This window comes from Mesoplodon bidens (genome assembly GCF_964165515.1).
Source record: "Mesoplodon bidens genome assembly, chromosome: 17".
Taxonomy (NCBI): Eukaryota; Metazoa; Chordata; class Mammalia; order Artiodactyla; family Ziphiidae; genus Mesoplodon; species Mesoplodon bidens.
The window spans coordinates 67,255,144-67,266,990 of NC_138174.1; the positions used below are offsets into that span (position 1 = coordinate 67,255,144).

At 57.0% G+C, this 11,847-nt stretch overlaps 1 protein-coding gene across 1 annotated transcript; it reads left to right on the forward strand.

The window, feature by feature from the left end:
* Nucleotides 1-1,382: 1,382 nt before the first annotated feature.
* ZIC2 (Zic family member 2) lies at nucleotides 1,383-4,913 on the forward strand (the record flags this gene model as incomplete). The annotated part of the gene is made up of 3 exons (XM_081214740.1): nucleotides 1,383-2,454; nucleotides 4,227-4,390; nucleotides 4,563-4,913. 3 exons carry the CDS (start codon nucleotides 1,383-1,385, stop codon nucleotides 4,908-4,910), a joined length of 1,584 nt encoding a protein of 527 aa, XP_081070866.1. The 3' UTR covers nucleotides 4,911-4,913.
* Nucleotides 4,914-11,847: the final 6,934 nt, after the last annotated feature.

Consider the following 11,847-nt stretch of genomic DNA (forward strand, 5'->3'; position numbering starts at 1 on the left):
GCCGCCGTTAAAGGGGCGGTGTGAGCGGGAGGCCCTGCCTGAAGCCGGAGGGAAGGAGGGAGACCTGGGCGGGAGGCGCGGGGCCGAGCGGGGCGGGGAGAGGAAAAGGAGGAGACAAAAAATAAAAAATAAAAGGCTGCGGCTTTGGCGCCCACTGAAATAAACAGAGGCGGAGGCGGTGGCGAACGGAGTCTACCGCAGCCGAAAGCGGGAAACCTACTTCAGCCTCTTCGCGTTTGCTCGGGCTGCGCACTCCGCTGGGTCCTCGCGGGTGCGGCCGCCCGCTCCGGATCCAGTGCCCCGGGCCGACCGGCGAGAGGGAGGGAGCGAGCTAGAGAACACTTTTTTATTGTTGTTATTGTTTTCCAGCCCAGCGTCCCCTCCTCCCACCCTCTGCTTGCCTTCTCCCCTCCCACAGCCCCCTCCCCCCTCCTCCCCCCTCCCCCGCCTCCTCCTCCCGCACAACTTAAAGAAAGAGGGAGCGGCGCGGCAGCTTCCTTCATCTGGGGGAATTCGTGGCCGCTGCCAGTTTACTACACGAGGCGCAGCCAATGCCAAGCGCGGAGGACGAGGAGGGCTAAATACCGCGGCCGCGGAGCCGAACAATACCGCCGCGCGCGGGGCGGCGCGGCTAGGGCCGCGGGGGAGGGAGCAGCCGACAGAGCGCGCCGCGGAGAGGGCGCCCGGCCTCAGTCCGCCGCCCCAGCTACCCCGCCGCGGTTAGGTGGAGCCGCGGGCGCGCCGGGCCGGGGCGCCGAGCGCGGAGGTCGCCTCGGTCCTCGCCTCGCCAGCCTGCCTGGCCTGCGCACGGCCGCCGCGGTCCGGCACCTTGGCCCCGCGGCTGCTGTGATTTCATCCTGCAGGCGCGGCTTGGCGCTGCCGGGCCCCGGGGCCGCCGGGCGTGCGAGCGAGTGAGTGCGTGCGCGCGCGAGTGCGCGCAGGGGTGGGGGCCGCTGCGCTCGCCCCCCGTCGACCCCCCTCTCCGCTCAGTTCCCCACACCTCCCTCCCGCTCCCTCCTCCCGCCCGCCTCCCCTGCCCTGCCCGCCCCCGCCGCAGCTCCTTTAATACACTTTGGTTCTCCGCCTGGCTTTGGACTCTTCTCCACCACCTCCTCCTCCTCCTCCCGCGCCTCCTCCGCCGCCGCCGCCTCCTCCTCTTCCTCTCCGCGCTTTCGCTCCGCGCCTGGCCGCCCAAGGCAGATCCAGGCGGCGGCGGAGGCGGCGGGCGCAGGAGCGCGGCTCCCGGGGCTGAAGCCGCCACCACCTCCGCCGCCTGCGGTCGGAGCCGGGCGGCCGCTGAACGTACCGCGCACGGGGCGGGAGTTGGAGCCGAGGAGGCGCGGGGCTCGCCGGGGCCGGCGGGGAGGGCAGACGCGCTGGCCATGCTCCTGGACGCGGGGCCGCAGTTCCCGGCCATCGGGGTGGGCAGCTTTGCGCGCCACCATCACCACTCGGCCGCCGCGGCGGCGGCGGCGGCCGCGGAGATGCAGGACCGCGAACTGAGCCTGGCGGCGGCGCAGAACGGCTTCGTGGACTCGGCGGCCGCGCACATGGGCGCCTTCAAGCTCAACCCGGGCGCGCACGAGTTGTCCCCCGGCCAGAGCTCAGCGTTCACGTCGCAGGGCCCCGGCGCCTACCCCGGCTCCGCCGCGGCCGCCGCGGCCGCCGCCGCGCTCGGGCCCCATGCCGCGCATGTCGGCTCCTACTCTGGGCCGCCCTTCAACTCCACCCGGGACTTCCTGTTCCGCAGCCGCGGCTTCGGCGACTCGGCGCCGGGCGGCGGGCAGCATGGGCTGTTCGGGCCGGGAGCTGGCGGCCTGCACCACGCGCACTCGGACGCGCAGGGTCACCTCCTCTTTCCTGGCCTGCCGGAGCAGCACGGGCCGCACGGCTCGCAGAATGTGCTCAACGGGCAAATGCGCCTCGGGCTGCCCGGCGAGGTGTTCGGGCGCTCGGATCAGTACCGCCAGGTGGCCAGCCCGCGGACCGACCCCTACTCGGCGGCGCAGCTCCACAACCAATACGGCCCCATGAATATGAACATGGGTATGAACATGGCAGCGGCCGCCGCCCACCACCATCACCACCACCACCACCCTGGTGCCTTTTTCCGCTACATGCGGCAGCAGTGCATCAAGCAGGAGCTCATCTGCAAGTGGATCGACCCGGAGCAGCTGAGCAACCCCAAGAAGAGCTGCAACAAGACCTTCAGCACCATGCACGAGCTGGTGACCCACGTCTCCGTGGAGCACGTGGGCGGCCCCGAGCAGAGCAACCACGTCTGCTTCTGGGAGGAGTGTCCGCGCGAGGGCAAGCCCTTCAAGGCCAAATACAAACTGGTCAACCACATCCGCGTGCACACCGGCGAGAAGCCCTTCCCCTGCCCCTTCCCGGGCTGCGGCAAGGTCTTCGCGCGCTCCGAGAACCTCAAGATCCACAAAAGGACCCACACAGGTAACCGCGGGTCGGGACAGGGACGGGGCGTAGAGGGGAAGAGAGGCCGTGGTTGGTTGGCTGGGAGAAATGCGCCGACCGCCAGCCCCTGCCCTGGGTTGGGAGATGTTTTTGTGTGTGCGAGAGAGCCAGCAGCTTGTTTTTGTTGGAGAATGAAAGAATATTATTGGGTTGGGTTTTTCCATGTGCGGAAATTGAGTTTTAAATGATCACGGTAACATCAAAGGTGTGCTTTGGGTGATGGCAGTTGCTTGGTCTGCTCAGCCCCGGTTAATAATTTCCGTCCTAAATAGAACGCACAAAATAAAACGGCTCTCCAACTTGGTGCCCGGGAATCGAGCCTAGAGAGGATTCTGCCAGCTTGTCCGAATGTGCTTTTCTGCTCCGGGTGTGTGCGTTTGAGAGGCTTGTGTGTTTTCCCACTTATTTTACTCGGGGTCCAAACGTCCTTACCCGGACTGTTTCCCATTAAAAATGAGTCTGGTGTGAGCCGAAGCTGTAAAGCGTTTCTCGTTTTTAAAGCCCATTTCGAGGTGGGTCGCGGGGCTTTAGGGTGGGTTCGCAGCAGTTTGTGAAATTCTCTAATGGGCACCAGAGGGTTTGCGATTCTAAACTTGGACCGACAGCCGGGTCAGCAAGAGCCCGGGGCAGCGAGGCCCCGCGGGGCAATCGCGTGAGAGAGGGAGCCGAGAAAGAACGCGCCTCTCGCCTCATAGATTATTCATCTATGACCAGGTCCCAGCCGAAATCGTGCCAGACGATTTCCTAAAAGAAAGCCAAATGTTTTAGCAACTTCCCCCGTCAATATTTACTCCGAAGTGGGGATGCGCCAGCGGCCTATTGTTCTCTTCCGGGAAGGGAGGGAGCCGAGGTGCGAGACAAGCTTTTAACAAGGTTTAAAATTTGAGAAATCTATTTGCATGAGTTTTCGAGTCCTGCGTCTGAGCGGATGTCTTTAAAAAACAATTTAGGTGCTAATGGAATTTAACGTTAAATGGTCCCCTTTCCAAGTGGAACAATGTTTGAGTTCTCACACCTCTAAATGACTCCAAGCATTTGGAATTCTGGCAACAGGATGCAGGGACCGCCAGAAAATTAAACAGGGAGATTCTGAAAGCCTTTGCTGATCCTCCCACACCTACTGCCCAGCCTGTGCCTCTCTGCAATCGCCAGGTGCTGCCTTACCTCCGATATTTATCTCTTTCCCAACTTCTCTTTAAAAAGACTGGAAGTGAGCCTAGGATTATGATTAATTCAACTTGCAGAATTTTGGACGAAAAATACTGGCTCAGTCACTATCCATAGCACAGTCCCCAAACAACACACAGCAACTCCAAACGTAATTGCCTACTGGCCCCAGAGAGAAGCCGACAGCAGCCCAGCAGCCTGTGTGATTCTGATAATGCCCCAAATATTTTGTCATAATAACAGCTTCTTCAGGGCGAGACCAACTCGTTAGAAGCTGCGAATCCAAGAAGCCCTATAGAAAGGCAGGCAGGAGTGGGGTGCTTCCCCACATTCGTCATAAATTTGAGGAAATGCGGGTCAGCCTGGAAGAAAAGTAAAACACGAAATTCATGAGCACGACTGTCAGGTGGCAAGGCAGTTAATTTCGTCTTGGTTCTGCCACAGAAGGGATCCGCCTTGTTTAAGGAAGCCAGGCCCTTATCGCCCCTCTTTTCTCCTCCCGGAGGCCTGGCCCCCTCCGGGATGGATGGGGGTCCCGGGGGGCTCTGGGCGTCGGCAGCAAGCGCCCATGTTCGTGTCCACAGGGGAGAAGCCTTTCCAGTGTGAGTTCGAGGGCTGTGACCGGCGCTTCGCCAACAGCAGCGACAGGAAGAAGCATATGCACGTCCACACCTCCGATAAGCCCTATCTGTGCAAGATGTGCGACAAGTCCTACACGCACCCCAGCTCGCTGCGGAAACACATGAAGGTACCACCGGGGAGGCCGGGAGGAGGGTGAGGTGGCCGGCCCGGGAAGGCGAGGGTTCCCCGGGGCCGCGGGGGGACATTTCTGGGGGTGCTCCTCCCAGGGGCCTGACCCCACAGCAGCTGCACTCACACCCAGTCCCCTTTGGTCTCCCCTCCCGGCTTTTGTCTTGAAGGTCCATGAGTCCTCCCCGCAGGGCTCCGAGTCCTCCCCTGCCGCCAGCTCCGGCTACGAGTCGTCCACGCCCCCGGGGCTGGTGTCCCCCAGCGCCGAGCCCCAGAGCAGCTCCAACCTCTCCCCGGCGGCGGCAGCTGCAGCGGCGGCGGCGGCGGCAGTGTCCGCGGTGCATCGGGGCGGAGGTTCGGGCGGCGGCGGCGGCGGCGCGGGTGGAGGCTCCGGTGGAGGCGGCGGCGGGGGCGGCGGGGCGGGCGGGGGCGGCGGCGGCGGCGGCTCTGGCGGGGGCGGCGGGACGGCCGGAGGCCACAGCGGCCTCTCCTCCAACTTCAATGAATGGTACGTGTGAGAGGCCCGGGCCTCTCTCCCTCTCCCGGTCCCCACCCTGGCGCGGCGGCCCGCCGCTGGCGATCGCCCAGGGCGTCCTGTGACCGTGTTGTTAAAATTATGAATCTGATTTTTATGATGATGAAAACGATTTTACCAGCAGAAGGATTTTTTTAAAGTTTTTTTTTTTTTTTTTCTAAATCTAATCTAAGCATGAAAAACAAAAAGATCCCTTCCGGAGTCTCTGAAGCTAAAAATATAAAATAAGAAATAAAAAATTAAAAAAAACATAAAAAAATTGAACCACCCCCCCCCATGCCTTCCCCCATGCGCGCTTTCCTTCCGACCCCTTTCCCAGGCTTCTGACAAACTGTACATAGCGGACTCCTCCTTCCTTCTCCGACGTGGTTTTAGTGTATAGAAGTTTGTCCGTTTGTAATTCTCTGGATTGCGTTCCTCCTGCCTTTCTTCCCTTCCCTTCCCCAAGTGATGGGCTTTTTCTTTTCTCTTTTTAGTTTCCCCGGTTTCTTTTTAAGTAATGTGGAAGAAAATGGTTTATTTTGTATTGTGGTATTGAATATTGTGTTCCTTTTTATGAGGCAACTTGATTGTAAACTTCATGCAACTATAGACTGGAAAAAACAAGCCGTGCCAAAGTCTCCCTTCTGTTTCTTCAACATGCTGATCCACAGCACTCACATACACATCACCACCAACGCTTGTGAATGTATTTTTCTGTTAGCTGGGTTTACATGTGATGTTTTAGTGCGTTTGCAAGTTCAATTTGTTAGTTCCTGTATGAAAGATTTTGGTGGGGGGGGGAATAAACGTCGTGCCGTTAGTTTTTTCCGTAATAACACCCTTCCTTCTGTAAATACCCGTTACCATATTTATCCATTTGTAATTAAATTATGGTATTAACTTGCTACAGAGGAAACAATATTTATAAAGAATGTTTCTTAACTATAAATATGTACAATTGTGGGCATAAACTGTTTCAGATTTTTTATTTGAAGGTTTTAAGTGGTTTGATCATTTCTTGTGATATGTTTTGAGAGTAATGCATACAGAAATATAATAAAATGTGTTGAAACTGCATGAACATACTATTTTTTTCTAGCAAACTTATTCAAGGAAATGGGGGGGAGGCAGCTGAGGGCTGACATGGGTCTGGATCAGCTGCCTTATTGAATGGGAGGCACCACCTCGCATTCTGGGGAGGAAGGTGTATGCTAGAAACTGGGCCAAACTACCCCTTTGGCAGAAAGTCTCAAAATTATTTTCTCTGTCCTTTGTGTTGTAGCTGAGAGTGAATTAAATTTTTGGAAATCCCCTGTAAGGAATGGCTGCAGGAACCTTCAGGGTTTCTAATGGCTCCATTATCTGAGGGAATGCCTTTCTTTCAGCTATTTGGACTGGATTTAAGAGCACTAAACATTTCCTTATTCTTTGTTTTCCCTCTTCCCTGCCCCCTTTCCTTTCCCTCCCTCTGAAAAGCTGAGGTACAGTTATTTTTAATTGCACGTTTAAAACTGAGCTGAGTACTTAGTTTTTGAACTTGGCTCAATGATTATAGTTTAAGGGCCCCTTTCTACTAAAAGTTTTTTTCTTGAAATTTTAAACAGAGCTTGCTCAAGAAATCCTGCTTATCTGCCCAGCCGCTGCTCACCAATAAGCACGATGTTCAAGGGAGGAAGGTGACAAATAGACTACATTTTGATTTAGGAAAGCAACAAACCATCGGCCCCCAATGAAAAGAGGACCTCTTCAGGAATTCAGTGAAATCAAATAGAATAAGCTACAAAGATGAAAATGGCCAGGTGGAAGTAATTGAGGCAAAGGACAGACCACCAGCTTTCTCTAAGGTTGGCAGCCTCACTCCCCTACCCTGCAAGAGTTTTCAAACAAGATGCTCTGGGGAAGAAGGGAAAAATAATTTTAATAATCAAAGGGTAGGAATGAGGGAATTTGTTTTAAAATCCCTGAGCCATCAAGACATTTCCAGAACTTGCTGAGTCCCAGTGTTGCTCAGAGAGGCCCTGGCAGTCCCGGAGTCACCCCCCAGCGGTGAAAAGGTTTGGACGTCAGCGGCGACACCCCCATAGGACTGCCTAGCAGCGCGCAGGGCTCTCCTGGCGGAGACCGATGGCGCGGCTGGCTGTGGCGGCCGGCGCTTCTCTCCTTCCCCTCTGGCCCTGGACTGAGCCGCAGGGACCGGCAGGCTAGGCTGGAGGGCTGCTTGGGGAGAAGGGCAACCCTGACCTCCTGGAGGCCACGCTACCCATTCAATGGGGAGGAAAAGACTGTAGCTTGGGGGCTGTGTGTGTGTCCCAGAGGGTGACAGTCGCCGCAGGGCCAGCCCTCCCCAACGGTCCAGCGAAATGCCTAAGCGCCAGCTCCTGAAGCAATCAATCCCTTATTAAAATCAAATTTATAACCCCTAATAATATTAAGGAAATTATTCAAATAAGTGGCATATGTTAGTGATCCTTGGGAGATTTCATTGAACACATTATAAGCTGTGAGGAAAACGTGTACAGTTTTCCAATGTCCCCCGCCCCCGGGGGAGAGGGCGCAGGAATCTGATTAAATGTCATAACCTGTGCAAGAATGAGATGGTCTATTCTAAATGTTTTAAACTTTTTTTTTTTTTTGGTGGAAATTATTGGCTTTGAGACAACCTCCCGAGCCCAAGGAGAAGATCAGAAGGGGGGTGTGTGTGATCTTAGTATCAACTCAAGGCCTGGGGGCTTTTCTTCTCATTTGGGGGAAGAAGGAAGGCTGCAAGAAGAGGACGCTGTCCCAGCCTTGCGTCGGCGGGATCGCTTTCCAGATCTGAACGTCGGAGAGCTGCTGGGGGCCTTTTAGGTCCGGGGGCACTGATCCTGGTTGTGAGCAGGAAATAAAACTGGGAAGGGGCCTGACGTGAGGAGGACGACAGCCCGGGAGCGGCCTCCTAGTCCACCCTAGGGTGTGAGGGGGCGGGTGGGAGCAGCTTTGCAGCGAAATCTCTCCCCGTTCTGCAGCCCTTGCGTCCCGCCGCTTTGTCCAAACAAGTCACAGACCTGACCGTGTGGCCCAGTCTCCGCCTTTCACTTCGGCCCTACGCGTTCCCGGAGACAGGATGGGGGAGAGGGAGACGGCGAAGGTGTGAGAGCATCAGAGATGTCAGGACGCCTCAACTTAGACGCGCGCGGGGGGCAGGCGGCCCAAGGCCCCGCGCGGCCTCGAGGTACCTGGGCCTGGGAGTGGGCGGTGCAGGCGTCTCCCCTCCCCCGCCTATAGGGACCCGAATCTAACCTGCCCCTGCCTTGCCTCCAGAACCACCAAACTGAGGCCAGTTTCCGCCTCCCTCAGGGGATCCAGAGCTGCGCTGTGGTTCGCCGCCCGCAGGGAGGCCGACTGCCGGGCCGGGGGACTGTTCCTGCAGGTCAACGCTGTCAACTTGAACTTCAGAACCCGCAACTCGCTCCCTTTCCGCTCCGCTCCATCCACCACCGAGTAACTCCCCTCAACACGAGAGTCGCTTTATCTGGAGGCAGCTGGAGCCCCCTCGGGAGGCCCATCATTATTATTATTATTAATTATCGTGATCCTCACTGCATTATTAATGACCACAATGATAACTGGCATCGGTATCAGTATCTCCCGGTTCAGTGATGTCCCCTGAAGCCCCGGGCGGGTGGGGGAGAAGGTCACTCCGGGAGCAGGGGCTCGGTTGTGCTCCAGGCGCGAGCAAGGGAGGCTGCTAGGGCAGAGGCCCGTCGGGCCGCACCGAAAGGAAACAGGTCACAGGCCCGGCACCCCCCGTCCCACGTTGTTCCAGCCCCTTTCCTTTCTGCTGGCACCTTCTCTCTTCCTCCTCCTCCCCACCCCCTGGTCCCTTTGTCTCTTTTTCAGACGGATGTTTTCAGTCTCGAGTGGTGTATTTTCCGCACAAAACTCTGAGATCAAGGGCAGATCATAGGCTGGACCGGAGGTTCGGGTTTCCCTGTGCTCCCCACTGTTCTCTTGCAACCTGGGGTTGGCTCGGAAGGCCTGGGCTTTCCAGGCGACCAGTTGCCCACCCAGGTCGGCAGGAGTGGGGTGGGCAGGGGATTCTGGTAGGTCCCTGGTGAGCGCACCGGTGGCATGGCGGGACTCGAGGGGACCCACCGAGTACTCACTAGGGATTCGGGTCCTACCTTCCCCCACATCACGTCACCGAAATAACCCAAAGGGAGCGCTAGGCCTGCCACCAAGAGCTAAGAAATAAAGGCCTCAGAATAACATCCCACCAAGACTTTTCTGAACCACTGGATGCGTTTTCACTTAAACGGACACGTGGCCCGGAAAGCGACCCTCGGGATCCAAAGTAGGCGTTCAATAAAGAAAGACTTGTGGATTGATTGATTACAGTCTGATATGGCTCTCGTTCCACAGAAACTTGCAGCGGCTCGGCCCACTGCTACCCCCAGCAGAACGCAATGAATGGGTTCTATTTTTAACTGGCAGCTCAGAACAGGGCCTGAGAAATGTCGCCCTCTTCTCTACCCCCAACCCCACCGCGGGCCTCCAACAGATTGCTGCTGGGTTTTTATTTTAGGGAAGAATCTAGATCCTTCCAGACTGAATCGGGTGATCTGGCATTAACCCTCAGGCCCGACCAGCTGGGCGCCTGAGAACGAAAAGGCAGCGCTGGCAATCTGAACGGGGTGTTACCAATGAGAGCTCCTGTAAACCATAACCAGGGCAGCCCGAGGATTCGAGTTCACGGTCAAGGCTGTGGGGCGACTGGGGCCGCAGCGTCCACGCCCCGCCCCGCCCCTGTGCGGCCACAACCCAGATCTCGGGCGGGTACGTGGGGCTCGGGTCCTCCCACTCCCGCCCCGCCCCCCCGGGCCCCGTCGGGGAAGGGTCCGTGCTGGGGCTCCCTCTTCGCCCTCCCAAGTTTCCCTTTTGTTCCCAGGGGCCGACGAGCTTTTGAAGAGGTGACACTTCGCTTCGTCTCCAGCCCTGCGTCCCGCCCTCGCCCCGCATCTGGCATCTCGCCTGCCCCTCATTCGGGATGAGGTCCAGCGCAGCCGCCAGGCGGGAGCTGGGGGCGCCTCTTCCCTCACGCGCGTGCACACACACAGACCGAGTCACACACGCACGCACTCACACATGCTCACCTCCTCCGGCATCCCCCAGCCACAGGCTCGCGTGGGTGGGGTGGACCTGAGCCGCACAGATTTGGGGCAGGTGGCCACCAGCGTGAAACGAAGTTGGGTGGGAGCTACCCACCGTCGGGGGTCCCTCAGGCCCACTTCCCTGGGAACGTGATGGGCCAGACCATCCGGCCTGCCCGCGCACCCTCTGACCCCCGGGTGTGGGTGGGTGGAGGTCGCGTCGCATCTCTCAGTTAAACCAGGAGGAGCTGACTGTCCCCGGACACGCACACACCGCACCTCTCCAACCCCTGCCTCAGCGTCTTCCTTGCCTAACCTCCGAAGCCAGCTTTATTTTCTGTCCCTGAGGCCAAGCCAGTGGTCCTGCGGAACGGAACGGAGCGCAGCGCCCCTAGAGAAGGTGGGGGATGGAAATAATAATAATAATAATTTCAAAGATAACAGTTGTAGTTAAGGCTCTGACATTGGGTGGCTTCTCAGACGTCTGCGGAAGCCTGGGGAGGCTCCAGACCACGTTGGGCTGGGAAGGGCGTGGGGTTCTCTTTGGGGGGGCATGAAGGTGGCTCTTATATGTTGCCTCCCCCTAACAAAATCTGGGGTCTGGAACCAGGCCGAGCCAGCAAGGGCCTGGCCAGAAGCCGCGCTGGGACTCTTGCTGCAGACGCGGCTCATCCTTTTTCTTTTCTTACTCCTGGCCCACTGGGCCCACGGTGGTTGGTGCGGCCGCGTGCGGTTTCTCGAAACTCTTTGGAGTCAGTTGGGTCTGTTTGCCCATTCCCCCCCCGCGCCCCACTCCACCGCCCCGGGCCTGTTCCCCCTCCCTCTCCCCGCTGGCAGATGAATGGTGGCTTTAATGAGCATGGGCGCGGGCGTTGGCCGGGTGGTTCTGAAGATGCTCTGACCTGCAGGGAGGGCGCGAAAGGTCGGGCGCACGCGGGGCTCGGCTTGGGCTCCTCCCAGGCCCACGCTGCTTCGATATTGATCCTGGGAGAAAGATAAACAGAAAAGCTGGACATAAGGTCATGAATGCTAATGAGCCGGGGTAGGAGTTTTAATTGCTATGGACTTCGTTTTTTCCAGTTAATCTTTATTGCAGACTTCGGAGTCAGTATTTTCGAGCTTCGTTTTGTTTCCTTCTCTCTCCGCCCTCCTCCTTATATTTTCATTTGAAATGCCCAGGCGAAAGAGACCCGTGTCAACTTGACTTTCTCCCTCTCGCAGGACCGGTGTGCACGCTAGAGCTCACAGCTCACGATCCCAGTGTGGCGCTTCTCTGCTCACTAATTCTGGAAATGTAGGGGAGACTATAAAATAAATTGTTTCAATGTGGTTTTGGTGAGTCTGCTTCTTGACTTCCTCACCCTCATTGTTTCAAAGACTTCGTCTGTCCTTGGCCTTTAAACTTCCTCTTGACAATTGCATCTTTTCTCCAGGCACTGAGCTCCTTTTTACCCCAAACGGGTGCATTCCATCCCAAAGTTTCCCGTTTCTCAAGTCTCCAGAATTTGACACTGGCTTTCCCAACCTCAGTGCCTAAGTGTTTCAATTTGCAGTGAATTCCTAGGCAAGTGAGTTGACCAGATTACATAAAAGTGATATTTTCTTTGCTACCTGTAAGCAACAGTGAAATCTGAGACAGGAACCTAAGGTGATTTCCAGAAAGATTTCTGCCTCCATTCTTGATATGTATTTGATAACTTAGTAAGACTATTTTTCTGAAAATAAAGCCGTTCTTGAACTGAGTTTTCTCTTGAAGCTGTATAAATTGACTGGAAATCCCATAAAGCAGCTTCGGCTGTGTGATCAGGA